This window comes from Manacus vitellinus, unplaced genomic scaffold (assembly GCF_001715985.3).
Source record: "Manacus vitellinus isolate BGI_N305 unplaced genomic scaffold, ASM171598v3 scaffold_6_pilon, whole genome shotgun sequence".
Classification (NCBI taxonomy): domain Eukaryota; kingdom Metazoa; phylum Chordata; class Aves; order Passeriformes; family Pipridae; genus Manacus; species Manacus vitellinus.
This window is the reverse complement of record NW_021940750.1, coordinates 5,865,080-5,888,490: the sequence shown is the minus strand read 5'-3', so window position 1 is coordinate 5,888,490 and position 23,411 is coordinate 5,865,080. Positions and strand designations below refer to the sequence as shown.

Sequence of the window (23,411 nt, the reverse complement as noted above, 5' to 3'; positions counted from 1 at the left end):
TGCCTCTTTTGACTGCACAGAAGATGCAATGATTTGCTTATTTACCTTTGTATAAACAAGTGGAATGTGATGCCTAGTCTGTTTGTTCTGTTACTGCTTGATCTTTGGCTATCCTCTCCTGACAACGAAAGCTACTTCTGAGCACTTCCACTGGAGAGGTGATAGGAGACAAGCCATTTGAAAAAAGTTCCCAAGTACTCTGATAAATGTAACATAGCCCCATGCTAGGCACTGTGAAGAAAATTAACTACTCTGGCCAAACCCAGCACAGCTGGGAAGGGCAGTACTTTTTTAACTAATTAGACACTCTTTCTCCTGTGTCTTTGTAGAGGAATGGCTCCTTGTTGGTACCAAACAAGGGCATCTTCTGCTTTACAGGATCAAGAAAGACGTAGGTAAGTTTATTTTAAGAATGGCACAAAAAGTTGATTATGTTATTTTTATTTCCTGCACTTTAGGAGGCTGTAGTGATTTTAACACAAGTGTGTTTAATTGCTGATTTTTTTCCTACATAGAGTTTAATGAATATTTGTGTATGATCTTTGGTGAAAGTGTTCATACCATTTTTCAGATGTGCAAGAAAGACAGCAAGTAATGTGAACCTTTGTTTTAAACTATGTTTTATGTCCGGTTTCTATTTGTTTGAATTTATAGTAAGCTACTGTAATTTTTATGAATACAATGCGCAAATATATGCAAAAGCAGTGCCAGTTATGAGGGGTTTGACGTTTTCTTTTAATGGACTGGATTAGGGAAAGAGCATATATATTCAGTGGGTCCATGAGCATCGTAGATGGGGGAGAGGGATCCCTCCTAACTAGTTTTATCATGTATATACTCTTCTTCTTGTCTCTTTGACAGTCATAAGTGTTCATAGCCTATTCTAGAGATGCCACAAATAGAACTGTTCTGTTTTCAGTTTAGTTAAAATTGATTTTCAATAACAGATTTGTATTTCACATTATCTACCATTATGTAGAAACTGATGTTACTGAACACAGTAATATTGTGTAGCATGGGACAGGAAAGTAAAAATCAAATGTGTGTTTCCAAGTTAGCTCTTGGAAGAGTGTTCATTTGTAGCTACTTGGATTCTACAGAATGAGTTCAGCTCGCTTTTTCTGAAAGTTGTAGGCTATCTGTTCCAGTCAGAACGTGCTAGTTTTGAGTTGCTAGTGTCTTATCTCACGTGGTAAATTTCTTCCCCTTTTTTGCATCAATGCCAGGAGAGGTTATGTCATCAGAAAGTGTCTGTAAGTCTTTCTCCCTAAAACTCCTTTTAAACCCTTGTGGTGTAGTGTTTATTCCATGTCTATTTTGCAGTGATGTGCTCCCTAGCAATTTAAATTGCTGATATTTGATGGATAAAGTGTGGATAGAGACTTTATGGGTATCTTTGTATTTCTGGGTTTCAAATTACTTAGAAATAAGTCTTGTAACCTAAAATTCTGGCAAGGCAAAAATATAACTATTGATGAGGCCCTCGGATGGGTACAAGAAGTGTAATTTACATTTTCACCTAACTATGTAGAGGACCTTCTGATGCATTTAGCTATTAATCAGAGGTAGCACAGATATGTTAGAAGTGTCATTCTTCCAGTGTTATGTTTGCTTTCATAATTATTTGTAATCTACTTAGTGTGAGATGTATGCAGTCATGCGTGAGGGCAACCTCAGTTTACATACTCTCTCATATCTTTCTGATAGGTTGCAATAGGTTTGAAGTGACACTAGAGAAATCCAACAAGAATTTCTCAAAGAAGATTCAGCAGGTAGGAAATACCATCTCCTTGATGTGAGGACTGTTTTCTGCTGTTTTCAGCCAATAAATGAAGTAATGTACATCTTCAATCTCTGCTAAGCTTAACAAAAAAATGTCCCAAAACTATAGATTCCTCTAGTGGTGAAACAGACAGGTGTTTCTGCCCACTCTTCCCGTAACAGAATAAGATTCATTTGATTGCTAAAGCAGAAAACAAAGAATTGGAACTTGCAGGTTTATTTTGGGCTTTGGTTAGCAGTAAACCTTCAGCTGCTCTGACTGAGAATATTTGTAAATGTGATGGTAATACACAAACAGTCTGTAATATATTATTTGATTCTGATATGCAATCCTATAGGAATGTGAATGTAATTCTGCTTACTTGAAATGTAGAACTAAAGTAACTGCCAGTCTTGCTGCCATTTTCTTTTTTTTTGGAGAACTCGTGCTAATTGATTATATTGATTCTTGGGAAAACACCTCAAGGATTATGCAGCCTCTTTCAGCAGCACTTTGCATATCCTTTAGAAGTGTTTTTGTACTAGTAACATGCCAATTATTATAACTTTTTTTACCTGCTTAGGTTGCAAGGGCTACATTCTAGCTTTTAAAAAGTGTTAGTTAAAAGGGTTGCAGTGACTGAAGGAAGGTGGTGCATAGATAACTGTCCTGCTGTTTTCATTATTTTGAGATCATCTAAGATGCGTTTTCTTAGACTATCTATAATCAACCCTTGTTCAGAGGTTTATTTTATGAATGGATTCATTAACAGCATTTTCCCTTTCAGATTCATGTTGTTTCTCAATTTAAAATTTTGGTCAGTCTATTAGGTAAGTGAAGAAAAACCTTTTGATGAGCTCAATGCAGTTACTTGTCTGAATGTGGCACTCCTTCCACACACCTGCATAGCAGTCTCGTTGTTGAGAAGTCGTTGTGTGGAATTTGAGCTTTCCATTTTGCAGAGGAAGCGTTAAGTGGCATGGATTGAGAAGCAGCTTTGCTTGTCATAAGCTAGCTTGGAGAACAGAGCATTAATGCTGTTTTGTGATTAGAAATGAAGTACATTTGTGTGCTGTGTGCACTGTACGATAGGGGCTAAAACTTCTGTCCAAACTTGTTTGATATAACAAACTTACTGTTAGTATGTTACACCAAATATGGTTTATATGCAGATGGCAATCTTTTACCATCCTGTGGAAGGTCTAAGTTTGCTTGGCTCTGGCTATCTTTCTTTAACCTTATGATCTTCCTATGGATTTTTTTTGCTTATGTTGCTACTCCCTTCTTTATGATCTCCAAGTCTCAGCTCTTCCGACTCCAGCATGTGTAGATTTCTGCTGCTTGCGTCCTCGTGTGTATAAAAACCTGACCACAGTACCCTCCGTTTGCAACTGTTCACTTTACACTAATTTCAGGAGCCAGTTCAAAATGCTCTCTGTTCAGACAATCTTCCATCTTGAACTTGCTCTGCTCTGGCCTGCTTGCTGGCCCTTCCACTCCCACTCCTGCTTGGTTAGCACTTGTTCTCAGTTCCTGCATGTAATTTACCAACGTTGGTGTTAGTCTTATTTTCTGCATTTTTTTGTATTTATATGTGCCTTAGCACTTCTCAGCTTTTGTGAAAACATGTCCTTTCCTTTCTTACAGCTCTTAGTTTCAGAAGTTCTTCTTTTTATATAAACATAAAGTGTGATAACTTACTTGAATTAGCAATGACCTCTACATGTATTAAATATTGAATAATAATTGGAATTTTGTTTAAAACAGAAAATAACATTTATGTTCATGACCTGTTGACATTTCAACAAATCACCACGGTTTCCAAGGCAAAAGGTGCATCTCTCTTCACTTGTGACCTCCAGGTAAGGGGAGGAATTCAGTGGCACAGGCATCCTTACTGTTCGTAATAAGGATAACTTTTTCACGTCTCTGTATAGATTAGATTTGTTAATTTTGTGCTGCATGCAAATTGCATGGGTACTAGTGTTTTTTAAAATTAGTACCTACTGCATTTGCTGAAGGCAACAATTTTTAGTGTAGTCACCTTCATTTTCTTCCTCTGCTTCATAAGGCATATTCCTGTGCCTTATTGCAGCTTTTGATAAAATACTTAACTTTGTCTGTCTTGTTTTTTTGAAAGGTCCTCTTCATTATAAAAACCATTCCCTTTTCCTAGAATTGCCAGTGTACTAGCTCATAGTGGTTCCCTTGTCTGAGCAACTTCATCACTGTTTTTATGTTTTTGTTTCTGTTTATCGGCCTGCAGAGTGCCAGGGTAGCTGTGATAGATTCAAGCCATAAAATGGTTCCATAAGGTATAGCAGTCCCCTGTTCATGTGCTATGGTTTATTAGGTGACTCATTTTTATCCAAGTGAGTTTCTCATCCTACCATATAATTCAGAAGCCTTCACAACCAGAAGTGCTCTTCATCATGTTTTCTCTCTTTGCCCCATGGAAGCTCAAGTGTTAAATAGTTTCTAGAAAGTACTTGGGGTTTTCTAGATGTGAAAAGTAATGTGTTTCAAAGCACCTTTACATCTGGTCATTGCAAAGTGGCTTGTTGTTTGTGTGTACAGGCACTTAACTTTCCTAGTATTTCTTGTCAAGAAACTTTTTCAATAGTTTAGAATATTAGAAGTTATTAATATTTTCATCTGTTAGTGTAACACATTGTTTGCATTGTTCCATTTCCTTACCTCTCCTATACTGCACAGAGTTCCAGCTATTTATCCTAGTTTCAGGGCTGGACTGATAGCTCTCTACTTATCTTCTGTTTGTGTGTGTGTATGCCTTTGGTGCTCTTTTATTTTGTTGCATTTTCTTGGTGTCACAATGCCTGCCAAAGTTTGTTTTTAAGTATTCTGACACCACCTTACCCCCCACTTCCTTTTTTTAGGAATGACCTTCTGGCAGGTTTAAACAAAGCTGCTCTTCAGTTAACAGCTTTACTTCAGGCTGAGGATTCTTTTGACCTTGTATTATCTTTGCCTCCTATTTTGTGAGTGCCTGTGAGTTAGGCCTGTCTGTTTTCACAGCAATCAGGTACAGGGGAAGAGGTGCTGAGAATGTGTGTGGCAGTGCGTAAGAAGCTACAGCTTTATTTTTGGAAGGACAGAGAGTTCCATGAACTACAGGTGAGTTGTGTTGTTTCTGTAATCTAATATGCCTCAGCAGGGGGTGTAGTTGCTCTTTACTACTTGCTATGTAGTCCCTGTTACCCAGAGACACTGCTGACTTTCAGAGCATTGACTCTGGTTGGTTCTGCAAAGTTGTAACAACAAAGCAGAAAATAAAGTGAAAATAGATGGTTTGAATCACAGTTAATGTCATTAATACAGTTAATAAATTAAATTAAGGACTGTGTCCTATATTTTGCCATTCTGGTTGTAGTACACTTGTAAGTCAGTGGAGCATATTAGCATACAGCATCTGTGAGTGTATACCTAACGACAACATTATGAGAGTGGGTGCACTTCTACTCGAAATTTTCCAGATATGTCATTAAGTCAGAAGATGATTACTGACAAGTATAGAGAGCTGCAGTTGTGAATACTGAAATGATAAAAATAACTAATCGAAATGGGTAGAGGCTTTTTCACCTACAATACCCTTCTAGAAAATTACCAGTTAGCTCAGAGCACACCTCTTTACTGTGCATGAATCTAACCTTTTGGTTGAATACTGCCATTCCTTGACCAGTAGATGTCAGGCACGTGTGGTGGGGAATATGGTGCCTGTTATGCTCTGCACTGCCAGATTTGACTTCTGCTTTTCTCTTGTAATAGCCGGTTTAACCTATTTTCCCTGTTTTCCTCAGGGGGACTTCAGTGTGCCTGACGTACCCAAGTCTATGGCCTGGTGTGAAAACTCCATCTGTGTAGGCTTCAAGAGGGACTATTACCTGATACGGGTAAGACTGGGGTGTGTAATCGTGTTTTAAGATTTGGATTGCATTAAACACTGTGGGGGCTGCTTCTGTGCTCAGGGACTTAGCTAACAGATTTATGAAAACCAGCATGTGGTACTCTGGTATGGGAAGGGCAGTCTAAGTCTGTCCTTTTAAACTGATGTTGTTGGGAAGTGATCTTTTATTAGTTACTGTTGAAAACAGTGTTTGCAGCTCTTGCAGAAAAAGGGCATTGGAGAAGATACATTTTGGTTTGGCAGCAGTCTGTGTAAGCTCAGCTTGCATTTTATTTAATGTATTGAGAAAGGAGATAGCTCAAAGAGGGAAAAAAGACCAAGAATATCTTATCTGACATACAGTAAAGCTTAACTATTTTTTTGTTTTTGATTCTCTTGCTGAACAGTAGTAGTTTCAGTTTGATAGTCTCTGAACTTACTGTCATTATATTACAGTTTCCAGCTACACTTCATTTACAGCTATAGTTGATTGTCTTTTCTGCCTTTATAGTTGGTTTCTGCAGATATGATAGAAAAATAAGATGAAGTGCACCACACATGTTCTTGCATGGTTGGCAATACTGATCTGTAGGCAACAGGAAAACTGTACATAATTTTTGCGATCACTTGAAACTGATGCTGCTCTCAAAAGAAGGGATGCCTTTCTGTAGTGCCCTCCTAGATTTTATTCCTTCCAGTCTAGTTATATGAGTAGTTGTGCAGCCGCTCAAGCAACCAGGGTGGAAACTACCTGTCCAAATATCTACTTTGGGTTAGTTCTGATGCGTGACAGACCTATCCTTTAATGGCTTCATTTCACTAAATAGGCAGAAAAAATATACATGTGTTTGTGGTGTTGCTTTCTGCTAGCTAGCTGTTGATTTATAAAATGCTTGAACCGTAAATGCAAGGGAAGCTGCAAGAATGTGTAGCTGTTTTATCAGCTCATGAAACAGCGACTTTTTTCTGTGGGTTCAGTTCCCAGGACAGCATGTGGCCACAAAATGACTGGCTAGGACAGGGGAAAAAGACTAGACAGAGTGCTAGGCTTTTAGTTTGTTTTTTTTTTTTGCTGTTGTGGCAGCACTCACTCATGCCATAACAAAACAGTGTTAAAGTTTTGGCCTGAATTAAGTGTTTGGACACTTCAGCTGATATTGCTACTGTGCTATGCATTTTATGAACCTCTATGAGTGATGTGCTCAGCTACTGTTATAGTAACAGGAATACATCATCTCAGACACAAAAGTATTAATTCTGTATTCCACAATGATGTATAAGAAAGATAAGTTAGGATATGCAGAAAATGTTATTGCTTCTCTTTAAAACTGCACTTGTCCTGCTAGTGACTAGTCTGGGATGTAAATCCCTCTAGGGCTTTTTGGCTTTAGTCTTGTGCAGCTGTGAAATAAAGGTTATTTTAAAAAACAGGTTTTTTATCTTCTTTATTATCCTAGGTGGATGGAAAAGGATCCATCAAAGAACTGTTTCCCACAGGGAAGCAGCTGGAACCATTGGTAGCTCCTGTAGCAGATGGAAAAGTTGCAGTTGGCCAAGATGATCTAACAGTTGTGCTTAATGAAGAAGGGGTCTGTACTCAGAAATGTGCCTTGAATTGGACAGATATTCCTATAGCCATGGGTGAGAAGTAGCAGGTGTTTTTTTTAAAAATTTGCTTCTTTACTCTTTTGTGTGTGATAAAATCATTATGTTTCCAGTATTTTGAAACTAACTGGATTTGGAGTGTGATAGTTTCTACAGTATTTTAAATTGTACTATTGGAAAGGTTTCGTATATTTATTTTTGCTTCTTAACATTCTTTGCTTGTAGTCTATATGCCTTTCTCCTCATAAAATAGGCATATTGATTATCTTTTATGAAGGGACAAGGTCTGAAATGGAAGGTAGTGTTTTAAAGCACTGTAGTTCTTCTGGGAAAAGAAGGGCACATTTCAAGGGGAAAAAATTTGAAAAGAAGCCTTTAAGTTCTGGTTTATTTGAAGGAGTACTTGAGAGCAATCAATTTAAATTTTTCTTGTTTTGTTAATAGAACACCAGCCTCCCTACATCATTGCTGTTCTGCCAAGGTATGTGGAGATCCGCACTTTTGAACCCCGGCTGCTGGTACAGAGCATTGAGCTGCAGAGACCACGCTTCATCACCTCTGGAGGGTATTGGATAGAACTGATTATTACTGTTGTCAGGCTCTCTGGGTGTATGATAGCACTCTGAAAAACTGGGAGCAGCTTTTCTAGGTCTCTCAGCGTATGAAGTAGTATTAAAGCAGTCTGTTGGGTTTTTTATGAACAGATTGTTGAAAGCCATATCTTGAGGAGGAAATTATGGAGTTGAGTGTCTTTGGGAATTTGTGATCGCTGGACATATGTTCTTGTCCTTTCTACTTTGCAATAATGCTCAAGTTGCTCTTGTATCAGATTGTGTATTAACCAGGATTGTATTTTTTAGATAGGATATTGCTTCTTTCTCAGCCCTGGAACTTAGTAACTGAGTACTTTTGTCTTGTTTTCAGAACAAATATTATATACGTGGCAAGTAATCACTTTGTTTGGCGGCTCATTCCGGTGTCCATAGCAACACAGATCCAGCAGCTTCTGCAGGACAAACAGTTTGAGTTGGCTTTGCAGTTGGCAGTAAGTACTCAAAAACTGAGTTTGCAGCGGATGTGATTGTGCAAAAGTAAACAAAAGGATATTTGCCATCTGCTTGCCTACAGCGAGTCCACTAATCAGTCGGTCATAGTGTAGCCTCTCAGCTGTCCACTTTGCACAAACTGGTACACTCTAGCCTTTTTGACTTAAGCTTTAGTTTTGGGCTACCATTATTCCATATTAATCTGTGGATTAGTTTAGATTTTGAGATATCATCTGTGTGTAAAAGCTTACCTCTTAGCTGTTTAATTGGTTACCTTCTTTTAGATTTTGAAGTCAGTTAGACTTCAAAGTCTTCAGGCTGCTTGCAAACAGTGTTGTTTGAACTTATGTGTTTTGTCACATGACTTTTGGTTTTTTTTAGTACTACTCCTGAAACAATAACATTTTATGGGTGCTGATGCAGTATGTTTAATTGTACTGCTCTTACTGTTTTAGGATTTTTTGGTTTCTGGAAACTTCCCTGGAATTACATAAAAATGAATTAATGGCATTTTGAATTGCTGACTTGAAAAAAAATTTTGAAAAGGCAAATGAATGAAGAGACAGCTGCTGTGACAGAGCAATTATATAGATAATAAAAAGTAGCTTTCAAACCTTCCAGGTTATCTCCATGACACAATAAGCATAGCATCTGACAGGCACCATCAGAGACGTTCACTTTGGAAGATTATCTTTTTTCTTTTTAATCTGTCCAATATATAATGCTCCTGTTATTTCTTAGAGTGTTTCCTTCTTGTATATGAGGCCAGAGAGTTTTTAATGTTTGTTAATTTGTATGTTTGTAGGAAATGAAAGATGATTCAGATAGTGAGAAGCGACAACAAATTCACCACATAAAGAACCTCTTTGCCTTCAACCTTTTCTGCCAGAAGCGCTTTGATGAATCTATGCAAGTTTTTGCCAAGCTTGGTACAGGTAAATGCTTAGGTCAGCTTTGAGGTACCTAGGTTAGAAGGAATGAAATGAAACTTATGGGCTGTTGCTTGGGGCTTTTTGTTTTAATGCTTTGTTTAATTTAAAACAGTGGTGTCTTATGCAGACCAATCCCCTGTGAATGGCAAGTAACCTAGACATCTGTTTAGTTGTTTTTTGGTGAAACTGGTAATAGTACTTAATCAACTACACCTAGTAAGTTAAGTTAAATCGAGAGTTTGCCCTTTGTGCAGAATATATTTGTATTCTAGGCTATTTTACAGCATGCATAGCATGTGCACAGACCCTTGAAGCTGAGTGCTTCAGCAGCTTCTAAAAGCCTACTCGTAGTTTAGAATGAAAAGTAAGGAACATCTGTAGATTTGCAAAGTCATTTTACTCAGACCAAAGGACCCTTAACCCTTGGTTTAACCAAGCTGCTGAAACGAGGAAACTTTTCTGTGCTTTTGGAAGTCAAAATAGTCTCTGATGCTACTCGTCTGATTTGTACTAGGGCTATTGGAAGAACACTTAAGACTCAACTGTACCATAGAATAGTGCTTAAGACTGAGATTCCTGTGCATTTAAACCTAGAACTTGTTTTGATGACACATCATATTTGCTTTGGAAAACTACAGTGAAAGAAAAGGACTGAGAACTCAAAATACTTTAAACTTAAATTAGAGGACAGTAATTTTGAATTTGCTTCAACTCTGTGAACATGAGTGTTCATTAGTTGCAGATGGTGCTATTCAGTTCTTGTTTCAAAAGCACGATAAGTCTTCTCTTGAAACAGTGCTTCTTCCTAGAAGTCCTGTCTTACTGTCAGAGTCATTAATGCTGGGATGCTGTAGGAAGAGCAGCAAGATAGTTGTAATAATGGCTTGTCCTCGAGGTGTGCCAAGTGCAGATGTTGGAACTTCTTGTGCTTGGACTTTGAAACAGTTTTTCTCTTGCTTCTTTTGCCTTGTTTTAGCTTCTCTTCTATAACGAGTGAATTTTATTATCTAGAATCTCGTGGATATACCACTTGACTACAGACTGCTCTGTTAGAAAGCTAAGCTGATGCTAAGAGTTTACAAAAATATTATGAATGGTTACTAATCCTAGTTATTTTTTGCTTAGATCCCACTCATGTGATGGGTCTGTATCCTGACCTCCTGCCCACAGATTACAGGAAACAGCTACAGTATCCCAACCCCCTGCCAGGGCTCTCTGGGGCAGAGCTGGAGAAGGCACATTTAGCTCTGATAGACTACCTAACTCAAGTGAGTGCTCTTCTACCTGTTTTTAGAGCAGGGTTATTCAGTTTTAGCATGCTTTGTTGGTTTACTTTGTTGTGTAGGAAGCAGTACACCTACTCCAGCTCTGTCATGCTAGCCTTAGTGGGCTGTCTTCATGGTTGGAAACTATGGCAGCAGCTCCTGAGTAAGCAGGGGAAATAGAACATGTGAGATACCCCACAGTTATGTAGGAAACATCATGTGTGACTGGACCAAATTTACTTATGGATTGGATCTGAATACAAGTCCAGTATTTTATTTCTGGTATCCTGAAGAAGACTTGAGCACTTGATCTTTTGTTTTTGTTTGGTGACTACTGTGGAGGGCACTTTGTCCAGGAGACAGGTCAAGAGCATGCATTAAAATGTGGAACAGGAGATAATGGGCAGTGTAACTTCCTGCCCTCTTTATTTTGTCATAACTGGAACCTGAATTGTTTGGTTGCCATCCTTACTAGACTAAAAGGAAGCTTGTGTCCAAAGGGGGATAGTTTTTATGCCTAGTAGTTCAAAACCTAAATAATTTTCCAAGTGTTTTGAATATTGCCTGACTTCTCTGAAATGTCTCTACTCAGGTTAACAGAATTTCCTTCTGACTATTTTCTCAAGACTCTGAACATTTTGCAGAACTATAAATTTGCAAAACAAATGTGTACACCTGAATGTAGTTATAAAGTTCATCTGTTGAATAGTTAGTAACAATAAAAATTCTTTTGGAAACAATTTATTAAATCAAGTTATTAAATTGGCTTAATTTAGTCTTTTTACTTGGTGGATTATATTTTCTGAGGTGAGGTGTAGGAATTCATGGCCTTTTCCAGTTAAAATTTCATTTGATGTCCTGCAGAAAAGAAGTCAGCTAGTGAAGAAGCTAAATGATTCTGACCATCAGTCCAGTACCTCGCCACTCATGGAAGGAACACCCACGATCAAATCCAAAAAGAAGCTGCTACAAATCATTGATACCACCCTGTTAAAGTGTTACCTGCATGTGAGTGTCTATCTGACCTAGAGGCTTTTCCTTTGCCACATGAGCTCTGTTGGAATTTCAGGAATATTTAAGAAGGAGGATAAGGAGCTACTTCAGAAATTCTCACACAACTGTCTGTCTTTGGTCTAAAAATGGTGTGTAAGACTTGGTTAGCTAGTTTCATCACTGATCGGGAAGCAGTTTCATGGAATAAGCAGATGTGTCTGTTTCTGGCTGCTGTGTCTGTTGAAAGATCATGGACATGCCTGTGTATTTTGAAGTTCTAACGAATGCTTACATCACCTTGTAGTGTTAAATGCAGAAGAGTATGATCTTTGCTGTTGCAATGCTTTCCAAAGCTAACCTCTGTTATTGAAGGGGAGTAGCTCTGATACAGTTTTCTTTCTGTCCCAGAAATGATGGAAATGAACATGGACCTTACTCTAAGATGTTAAACTGTCATTTCTTGTATTTCTTATGCTATAAGGCTTCCTTGCCCCCCAGCCCCTGCTTCCAACTCATGTTTTGTACTGTATGCTTTGAAGTTGCACTTGCAGTGAAGTACCTTTAAGTGTTCCTTTTTGCTTGCAGACAAATGTAGCACTGGTGGCACCACTGCTACGTCTGGAGAACAATCACTGCCATATTGAGGAGAGTGAGCATGTACTAAAGAAGGCACACAAATATAGTGAGCTGATAATACTGTATGAGAAAAAAGGTCTGCATGAGAAAGGTAAGTACATGATTGGAGAGGAGAAGGAATAGAAGCATATATTCCTTGTACTGAATTTTTACTTGTCTTCAGTGAGCAGGCAGTATTCAGAAGAGACTTTAATCACCATCTGGTGATCAGATCAGTCTTTGTTCCTGTTACAGTTTGGACTGTATGTTCAAAACAAAACTGTTTTGTCTTCAGTAGCAGAACAGGAAAAATGCACTTTTTTGTGCTTCAAGTTGGGACTATACTTGTGTTACAAAGGAATGAATTTTTTTTGTTCTGAAAGCATTACAGGTACTGGTGGATCAGTCAAAGAAAGCCAACTCGCCTTTGAAGGGTCATGAGAGGACAGTGCAATATCTGCAGCATTTGGGTGAGTGTGAGGGAGAGCAGTATTTTTGTGAAGCTGTTACTCCTATTTGGCTTAGTGGTTATTCTTCTGTTTGGCAACTTTTAGAGGCTATCAAGCTGAAAGATATCCTTGTCATCTGGTTTGGTTTCTTGCATAATGCAAACTTCCAATATTAGTTCAGGGCGTTTTGTTGAAACTTGAGTATCTTATTGGAAAACATTCCTTATTTCTGGTTAAAATTTCTATTGGTAGAAAATGGGCCATAGTATTTTGAATTTTCTTCCAGTAATGATTTATCATCACTGACAAAAGGAAAATTTTAACTTCTGGTTAGGCTTTCCAGATGAAAGTCTTAACTTCTAGTTGCTGGTCTTTGTATTGTCTTTTATGAGATGAAAATCCTATATTAAGTTGTTGTTTCCTGTGTTTAAGTAGATCTAGATAATGACTTAACAACTGTAGTTGCTGTTCAAGCATCATGATAAAAACTTGTTTGGTTGACTATTTGTTGAGAACTCTTGAGTCATTTTTTTTATTTGTTAATTCTGAGAATAGTTCCCTTCCATCCAATATTATTTCTAAAAGCAAAACTATTCAAAAGTATCACACTGCTGGTTTGGTAGTGCGTAGTTTGTGAGGGAAATACCTTTGTTCATCTCTTAGTCTTATACTGTTGCCCAAATTTGGTATTTTTTTTTCCATAATTACTTATTTTAAAAACCACTGGCTTCAATTAGCAACATGTTTATTCAGTGATAATGTGAACATAACAATGATATTGAGACCTTTCCCGTGTGTGCCATGTCTCTCTAACACTTCTTACTCAGTGGTGTCATTTGGTAATGTCACTCACTTTAGAGAAATGTAAGTATGTTGTGTTCAGCACAGCTTTACAAAAGAAACTTCTAATCTTACTTAAATAGTAATTCTGTCATCTTGCTAAATTCATCTCAATTGACTTATGTCAGCTGTTCATTTGTTTTACCTGAGATTGCTGAAGGCTAAGACCTGTAGACTATAGACAAGTTATCTGTAATACCTTTTTTTAAATCTTGGCAGCTTGCTTAATTTTTTTAGACTTTTGGAGCTTCTCTGTTTCAGGACCCCTTGAAAATTGTTTTTTCTTTATTCTTCTTGGTCAGCTCTTTAAAACTGATAAAGGATGTTTGTTTACTTCAGAATAGTGAAATATAGTGGAAACAACATAGAAAGTTGACTCTTCCTGAAAAACACTGGTTTTACACTGGTGTCACTTGCAAAATTTCCCCCCAAGTAAATAACAGAAACATAACACTATATGTGTGGTTGTTTTAGCTACACTGCCCATTCTTGGTTAATTGATGAATGTTATTTCTGGGAGTCCCTCAACTAAGATGATAAAAGCATTTCAGACTATGGGGTTTCTCCACATTTTTCCCTTTGCCCACCCCTTTGGTGAGACTTCTGTAGTTATGATCTCCTAATCTAAGCAATAATTGGGGGTTTTTTGTTGTTATTATTATTTTATTTGTATAGGGTGTATTTCTAGTTGCTTTCACTTACATTCTGAGTGAAATAAAAACTCTTCCTCAGTTGACTCTTTTCTATAGATTTTTGTGGATTTAATGAAATACTCTGAAATAGTTTTTAAGTAATTACAGAAAATTCCTCCAGGCTTGTAGCTGTGGTCTTTTAAGTCATCAAGTATGTATTACTTATGTGTATTTGATACTTACCTTGTGTCAACAGACACACACAGTCATGTTTTCCTAGCATGTTTTATTAGTTTTGTGAACCGAATTGTCCAAACAAAAGTATTCTTTCTAAAAGGGCAGGTCCTACATTTTCTTAAAAGCTGAGAAGCTATTAGATGTCATGTAGTTTCTATGCTAGTTACTTCAGTACTATGGGGCTTTACTACTTGTTTTGAAGTATGTGACCATTTGCTATAGAAGTCATTAGACTGACAGGCTGAAAAATGACTGAAGGAAGTCATGTAAGTGAAAAGTACAGTGCTTTCTCTACCCTACTAAAAACAAGTTTTAAAGGGAGACTTGGAATGTGATTAAGACAACCAATCTTAGTTTTGGGCTGAATTGTTTATGTATGGTAGCACTTAGTATTTGAGTTAATTTTTGTTTCTGTTTGAAATCATGTCTGTGAAGTAATGAAATTGTGCATTTAACCTGGAATGCACAATTTGCTTGACTTGAGCAGGGAGAAAAACAAATTGGATTCTTCATGTAAATTAAGCTTGGCTGGCTCTGAAGGCATCTGATTGTGTTGTGAGTAGATAGATGCTTAGGATTTTAACACTGAGCCCTACTGCTTTTTATATTCCAGGCACAGAAAACTTGCATTTGGTATTTTCCTACTCAGTCTGGGTGCTCAGAGATTTTCCTGAAGATGGACTGAAGGTAAGTGTGGTTGAAACAGGCACCTTGTCGTTGAGATTCTTAATGCAATATATGGAATTGGGATAACTTAACGTAAGAAGCTGTGTATTAATGCTAAATCCAATTAAAGATATAATTTGTGTTTTCTGTGTTCAGTACTGTGGTAATGTTAGCAGTAGATAGAGCAGGACAGTCTTTCACTTTTTCTTACTCTTATCCATTCTTGGAATACTTTACAACATTTAATGTATTGATGTCACACTTTTTGCACAAGAGCCTGATTGAGTATTTAAATGTCAAATATTGATTTGCCTTACTTATTTTTTTTTTCTCTTTGATATAAAATTGACTCCCTGTGTTTGGAAGATGTTGGGTTCTGTAAGAGAAGAGTGTTCACTAAGGCAGAAGTGGGGATGTGTGTTAATCTCTTCAGATGTGAAATAACTTCTCAATGCCTGAATAAACTGCTCAGATTTTTTTTTTTATACTTCTTGTGCTTACCTTTGGCATGTGTGATGATATGCTGGGCTTCAGTGCCTCAGAGAAAATACATTGTGGCACTTAAAAAACCCCCACACCTTTCTGTGAATAAAATTTTGTTTAACAGATATTTACAGAAGACCTCCCTGAAGTGGAAGCTTTGCCACGGGACAAAGTGCTCAGTTTCTTGATAGAAAATTTTAAAAGCTTGACTATTCCTTATCTGGTAAGAACTCAATCTCTACTAGTGCATTACATTCAGTACAAAATGTTACATGTAGGACTGTAGTTCTCCAGGAGTCAGACTCTAATGCTATCTCACAGAATGCTAGCCTTGCCATAAGTTGTGCAAAAATCCCATAATTGAAATTTATGAAATCCTGAAGTCAGGATTGGTAAAGGCAAGCATAGAACTGTTACTTGCTTATAGTAAGTTACTTCCCAGAGTAAGTGTCTGTAACTGAACCTTAACATGTATTCACAGGAACACATCATTCATGTTTGGGAAGAAACCGGTGCAGACTTTCACAACTGTCTGATCCAGCTGTATTGTGAGAAAGTGCAGGGATTAATGAAAGAGTATCTCAATTCTTTCCCTGCAGGTATGTTTAGCCTTTTCTGGTGAGAAGACTGGGGGTGTGGGACAGCACAAGGGAGCCTTCATATACCATATTTTTTTTTAGCCTTCCCTGTTCAACCCTAAGTGATGAAGGAACTGGAACAACAAAAGTTGTGGGTTTGTAGGGCAAGCTAGTTTATTGCCTCCCAAGAGATTTTAAGGGGTCAAGCAACACTTTATTTGTAATTAAGTAGAATGGCAGCTACTGCTCCCTTGAATCCTGCATGTTAAGGGTAGGGAAGGGTTTTGAATAACTGAGTATTGTTTTATCCAGCCACTTGATGTGTTTTAAGGAGCTGAAATAATTTGGCAGGTACACTGGAGTCCCAATCCATGTAACAGTTCTATCAGCATTTAGTTCCTCTTCACGATGATTTGTTTGTTCATCTTCTTCTGTGTACTAATGTAGTAAAATAGTTGTAAGAATTTAGCTTATGTTGTTTTCTTCCATATAGATAGAACTCCAGTACCTGCTGGGGAGGAAGGAGGAGACTTGGGGGATTACCGTAAAAAGCTTCTACTTTTTCTAGAGAAGTCTAGCTGGTATGAACCTGGTCGGCTAATTAGTGACTTCCCCTTTGATGGTGAGTTCAGTTTTCATAGGTTAATTAAACCCTAACTTATTGCACTGTACAGCAAAACCTCCTCACTTATTGTAGAATCATGGTAACTAGAAACAGACAAGATGACTGTATCTGTAGTTGTAGGCCACTGGTGTGTATACTGTTTTTGCTGGCACAATTGGGTTTGCCAGTCTCTGCAGGAGTCCTGTAACTGTTGACCTAAGACCTTGTGGTATCTCCTATCACTTAAATATTTAGCCTAACTTTTTGATGACCCTGAATTTTTCAACAGGTCTGAAGATTATTGTTTCTTAAGGTTACTTAAGAATTCATAAAAGGTTTCTGAGACGCGTGTGAAGTGTAGACTTACAGTCTCAATGTAATTTAAACTGTAGTCTGAGCACAGATTAATAGTTCCTACTGATAGTCTGATCACTAATTGAACTTTTTCTGTCATTTCTCTGTGTAGCTATTGACTTAATCCTTCATGCTATCACTAGGTCTCCTAGAAGAACGTGCTCTGCTCTTGGGTCGTATGGGGAAGCACGAGCAAGCTCTTTTTATTTATGTTCATATTTTGAAGGACACCAACATGGCTGAAAAGTAAGGATTTCTTTATTTTATTTTATTTTTTTACAAGTCTTAGTTTGCTCACTTCCCTATGGATGTGTAGTGAAATGTTTCTGTATATGGAACATGAACACTCTTAAGTCTTCAGGATCTTCTGGGTTTCCATGTTTTTTTGACTTTTAGGCTTTTCCGGGTATGTGTTCATTACAGATGTTCATTCTGTCCCCTTGAGGTTTACCTTTTCGTGCTCTTCTGTCATTGCACTTTAGAGCAATATGACTGTCATCAATGGGTTTCTTGTTTCCATCTGTCCTTAACCTGTGAACTTCTGTTGTTTTGCTTCCTTTCTCTTTGGAGAGACGTTCATTAGCCCATGTGCCAAGTTAGGCTCCTTCAGTTAGGCAGAATCTTCTTAGTAAAGATACGGTATTCTTCTAGATATTTTGTGCCAGGGAACTTCCTGAGTGAATCAGAAGTACTCAGGTACTCAGCACTGGCAGGTTTATGTGAACGTTGGGGCCTATTCAATGTAGCTTCTTTTCAAGATAGTTTCAGCAAATGCCTGTTACAGGGCATTTGACCCCAGTATGCAGCGTACTCTAATGAACAGCTTCTCTTTGTGATCTGGATACACTAATTAGAAATATCTATGCATACGTTATTATGCTGTGATGTGTTGATTATAGATATCTCTTTTCCCCCTTTTTCTTACACAGCTAAATTGAATTTGACTTCTGCATTAAAGCTTTTTAAGTTGATTGGTAGTGGGAGATTTGCACAAAACCTCCCTTCTCTCAACATTTTAATGCAAAATAAATGGTGTAATTTTTCTGTGCAATTTGATTGATTGATCCAAATTGGCTGTATGGCTACTTAACTTGATGACTTCAGTAGTCAAAGCATTTAAATGTTAATTTCTGTGAACTGATTCTATGAGTTCTAAAATTGTTTTTGTATTTTACTTGATTCTTCTTTGTTCTAGCTACTGCCATAAACATTACGACAGAAATAAAGATGGCAGCAAAGATGTAAGTAGCTTCATCTTTGTAGTCTTCCTGTTCAGTAAGGATGTAGCAGGCCATTCATACCTTTTTCAGGACTTGAAAGTTTTGGCTCTGTATAGACTTTTTCAGGGTTTGTGTAGGGAACCTGTGTATAAGCTCTTAGAATTTAGGAATTACTAGATGACTGATTGGGTTCTTTTTGGTTTTGTTTGTTTGTTTGTGTTTTTAGTTGTTTGGTTGGTTTTGGGGGTTGTTTTTTATTTATTTTTTGTTGAGAATGATACTGTATCATTGGAGTTATGATGGAATTCAGAAGACAAATTACTATGTTTGTATTCCACGTACATCTACAGAAAAGATAGGGGTAAAAAGCAATGAAGTGTTGGTTTCTAAATGCTGTGAGTTCTGAAAGATGGATGAGGGAGGCATTATTAACTACTTTTATAGAAAATCTTCAGAATGCAAGTCTTGAAAGGCCTTGAACATCATTGGTACTTTTCAGGTTTTATTGTTTTAAGGTATGAGCTGTTTATATGAGCGCTTCAGAATTTTGGATGCCATAGGTACAACTTAGTACCATTTCTGGGTTCTACTAGCACTGTCAGTTGTGGATACATGCACTGTTTTCAGAACTTTCCTTTTGTGTGCAACAGGTCTATCTGTCACTGCTCCGGATGTATCTCTCCCCACCTAGTGTTCATTGCCTGGGACCAATCAAGATGGAAGTGCTGGAGCCTCAAGCCAATCTGCAGGCTGCTCTGCAGGTTTTGGAACTACATCACAGCAAACTGGATACCACTAAGGTAAATCAGACCTGTAACTGCTCAGTTTGTACTGTTGGCAGAAGATTACAGAAGGTACTGGAGTAGGCAAGTTAGTGGATTGTAAGTGTCAAGCTAAATGTGTCAATTTCTATTCTATTTTGGTCTCTATTCCTTTTTAATTTTTCCTAACTTAAGTATATTTTGTTCCAGGCAATAAACCTACTCCCAGCAAATACACAGATTAGTGAGATTCGCATCTTCTTAGAGAAAGTCCTTGAAGAAAATGCTCAGAAGAAAAGATTTAATCAAGTGCTCAAGAATCTTCTCCATGCAGAGTTTCTGAGGGTAAGCACCCAGCACCTGTCATTTATTGGAACGGTATTTTAAAACATGTTCAATATTTAAATTAACTGTTCCTTATACGGGATGTGTGTCCTCTAGATGGTGCTGTAGTGCACTTGAAATGTGACCCAAGTAGCTTGAACATCCCAGCCGGAGATAGTGTCTACATTCATTTTAGTTTGGATGAGGTGTCTGTTTTTCCAGTAAGTCTCTGGATTCAGTGTGCTGTGGTGTGCATTGCAGAACCATCTCAAACGGCTTGGACTGGATTTCTTTCAAGTGAACCAGGGGAAGCAGTTCAGTAGTTCACCTTAACACCTCTTAGTGGTTAGAATGCCTTAGTCTTTGGACTAAGTTGAAAGTAAAATCCTGTAATTCATATAGTGTGTGTATGGGGTGTTCAATACCACCTGCTCTGCTCTACAGACCTACTTTTGTGCTGCACAACTTGGTAATGTGGATACTGAGAATTAAATGTTTTGACAGTATGCAGTTTCACCAGATTAGAAGGCAGCTGTAATGTGGCAAAAATCTTTAAGCAAGTTGGGTTTTTTATCCTTCTTTAGGTCCAGGAGGAGCGGATCTTGCATCAGCAAGTGAAGTGTATTATTACAGAGGAGAAGGTGTGCACTGTTTGTAAAAAGAAGATAGGTAACAGGTGAGAGAGCTTGGTAAACTGAATCAAATATGGATCTGTTACTCTTAAACTAAAAATGTTGGAAAAGTTGAAATGTGTATATATCCAGAGAGAACAGCAGTATGAAGGAGCTATTTGAAGACTGTTTGAATTACAAATTACATTGCTCAACTGGGTGATGGGGAGTACCTCAAAGCTTTACTCAGTGAATTTACTGCAAGAGTTTAATCCTGCTTTCAACAAAGGGGTATAAAATCTCTTCAGAAACTCCCTAGAATTCTTATTTCACAACTCTAAAAGGCTTAGAATCATTCTGCTACTATCTGCTTCTTAACTAGAATTATGAAGGATGATATAAAGAATTTTAAACTAAGATACATGTGTAGTTTTCTATATCTGATGGCTTTGTAGTTCTCTGACTGATTTACATTTTGTAGCCTAATTATCGTAGGATATCTAAAGGTAAAACTAATTTACTTGATTACCTGGATGCCAATAACTTTTCTTCTGCTATTCCTAGTAGGCAATTATGGCTTAATATATAATGTAAATTTTACTTGCACTTTTTCCTCTTTGAACTCGAGTGAAATGCCACATGACTAACTTAGTCATTGTTTCTCTTGTTGATGTGAACTCTTCTGAGATTTCAGTAGCATTGACAATGATAGGAAAGGTTGTTTTTCCAAAATATTTTAATAAACATAGGTCTGAATATTGCTGTGCATATTAAGTTTTTTACTCTTAATGCGTAGCATGTAGCATCAGAATTTAAGTTTGCACAGGCAGTATTGTTTTTGTTTTATAGAATTTTTCTAATGCTGTTAAGTTCAACAAGATTTTGAAGGTCAAGCATGTCGCCCAGTCCTTAACTTGTTACCAAGTTGAAGTAAAGTGAAGTGTGCCTACAGAAATGAAAATAGATCAAAAAAAAAAACAAACCAACACCAAAAAAAACCCCTGGCTTACAAAATCCATAGAATTCTTTTGTCTGGTTTTCTCAAGAATATATTCAGGCTGTAATTTAAAAAAGAGAGAGTCACTTCCATGTAGGTGTCTCTTTCTGATTCTGTACAACTTGGATGTTCTTGTTTGAGTATGGAAAACTGTCTGTATTGACAGCTGATTTTTGTGTTTTGTTCTCTTTACAGTGCATTTGCTCGATACCCTAATGCAATAGTTGTGCATTATTTCTGCTCCAAAGAAGTCAACACACTCGACACCTGACCTTGTCGTGGTCAATAATTCCAGCACTCATATGAAATTCAGTACTGATGACTTAAGAAGTTGATGTGTCTGAGATTTTTGAGGCTTGTTGCTAGGTTCTCTTACACTGGGTAGGAGTCATTTGTATATGTGGACTGACTGTACCTACCTGGCAATATTGATTTAGTAGAAAATTACTTTAACCAAGTTGTTACAGTGCTGGCAACTACCCTCAGTACTCAGATGAAGAATAGAAATTGATTTTTGTAGTGAGTTTTGTAATGCACTCCAGCCTTGCAAATGAACTGTTAGACAACTGTTGGACGTTCACCACAAATCAAGTTTTACAATAAAACGTACTTTCTTAGGGTGAAAATGTTGTGATTTGGCCTTGTATGTAAATATTTATTCAAGAAAATAAAATTCCTTAAAGTCTGTGCAGCTATATCAGCATTGCATGGAGATCATCAAGTGTTTGCCATAGAGGAGGCTTCTGTGTCTTTCTAGACATAGAAAGTATAATTTTACTTTCATCTCAGTGACAGAAATGTTTAAGTGCTGGCCAAAGGACTCTTTATTGATATTCAGTGTTATTGCCTGACCTTCAGATAAAAAGTTGTTTCACAGGAGGTAGTCAGACAAACAGTAGATATCACTAGTAAGCTTTTTTCTTTTCGCTTTAGTTTGAGAGCTTTAAATTGAAATAACTTGTGTGTTGTTTGCACTGAATACATTCCCTCTTAGCTTTAGTGGAAGCTCAAATACTATTTGAAGAAGTTCATACCTGCACTCGTAGCAAAATACAGAGAGCACCCTCTAAAGCAATTTCTGGAAGGAGTGAACTCTGGTTATTGCTTGAGCTTCTAGACTATGCTTGAGATTTATGTATATAAATTCTTTAGTCTCTGGCTCACTTTCCAGCACTGAAGTAAAATCCAGACTGTTTCAACATCTGTCTATTTTAAGTGCTCTAGAACTGTGTTCTGATCAGGCTGGTACTGTTCTTAAATAACTCTTGGGCCAGAAGTCTTAACACAAGAACTAGATTGTACCACACTCACTGTAGGCTGTAATATTTTTGTCTAACTTATTTTTTCAAAAGCATAAAATAGCAGATTGGTAGAGGGGTATTAAAATGTTTGGTGCAGAAAGAATCTGTGGAGAGTGATAATGAAAAGGCAGCGGTAGCAAATAACCCAATAGAGTAGCTATTTGACTCCCGACACCTTGCTCTAGCAACACTTATAAATATGGTATCATTAAATAGTATGAGCATGGCATGTAACTACCAGATATCACATCTTTATGAATACATCCTGTAAACCTAAGATGTAGTTGGATCTCAGTTAACATTATAGGTTTACTTAAGCCTTTATGTGAATGTTTTTTAGGAACAGATCTACTGTAAGCTGACAAGTCCTAATTTACTTTCCCTTGCCAGTATTAGTAGTTTCCCTTGACAACTGTTTTTTGCTTTTCCACATGTGTTTTGTATTTATTGTTCATATATTGTTCATGCATTCTTATGGATTTCTTGGTCCAGTGTTTTGCTACTTCTGTACTTGGATGTCTTTCTGCAGAGGCTGGGTAGAGGGAATCTGTGGTGTTAATGTTTTTAAACTTGTATTTCTTCTATTTGAAGAAGAGAACCTAAAAATACTTATACTGGATTTGCACATTCTGTATAGATCTTTATATACTGGTTCAGGTACAGAGGGAAGGTGGTTTGGGAGAGCTGTGTTTACAGGTAACCGAGAATGAAAGAAGGGTATTAAAAAAGACCCTGTATTCTTTGTATACGGATATAACAATACTACTCTGATTTTTACCATTAGTATGAGTTTTATTTACCTTCATTTTCTGTTACCAGGAGAACTGTACTCACATATGAAGATCTTCATTGTGCTCTTACTTACAGGTCTAAGGTTGTGCCTCTCTTCATCTCCACTGCATACCTTTTACAGAGATGTGGTTTGTGCTGTAATTTGTTTTTCTTGGTTCATATAGTGTGGTTTGGGTTTATTAACCATACAGCAGGTTTATCTAAAGCAATAGGTTGTAATAAATATTGTGAACCAGTGTGTGTTTCAGTCATTGTGCAGTTAAGCTTCTCTGGGCTGCTGTAGATTTTATTTTCCACTTTGTCCTGGAAGTCAGACTCAATGCAGGGATTCTCAGTATCCCTTCCACTTTAATATGTGTGAATGAAATGTAGCCATGTCATCAATTCTCAGCTTAGGTTTTCAAATCTACAAGTTTATAGATGCTTGTGAATGTTCTCAA

The 23,411-nt window shown here is 37.3% G+C and overlaps 1 protein-coding gene across 1 annotated transcript; it reads left to right on the top strand.

Moving 5' to 3' along the window:
* The first annotated feature begins 1,226 nt into the window (after positions 1–1,226).
* On the top strand, positions 1,227–23,207 carry VPS39 (VPS39 subunit of HOPS complex). Its single transcript, XM_029964242.1, has 24 exons — positions 1,227–1,253; positions 1,708–1,772; positions 2,550–2,592; positions 3,530–3,624; positions 4,799–4,897; positions 5,581–5,673; positions 7,124–7,307; positions 7,716–7,836; positions 8,196–8,316; positions 9,123–9,252; positions 10,375–10,517; positions 11,379–11,522; positions 12,093–12,234; positions 12,506–12,592; positions 14,894–14,967; positions 15,554–15,652; positions 15,911–16,028; positions 16,501–16,629; positions 17,109–17,211; positions 18,161–18,206; positions 18,836–18,985; positions 19,157–19,291; positions 19,855–19,946; positions 21,074–23,207. The coding sequence occupies exons 1-24, from the start codon at positions 1,235–1,237 to the stop codon at positions 21,147–21,149; spliced, it is 2,508 nt and encodes an 835-aa protein (XP_029820102.1). The 5' UTR covers positions 1,227–1,234; the 3' UTR covers positions 21,150–23,207.
* Positions 23,208–23,411: the final 204 nt, after the last annotated feature.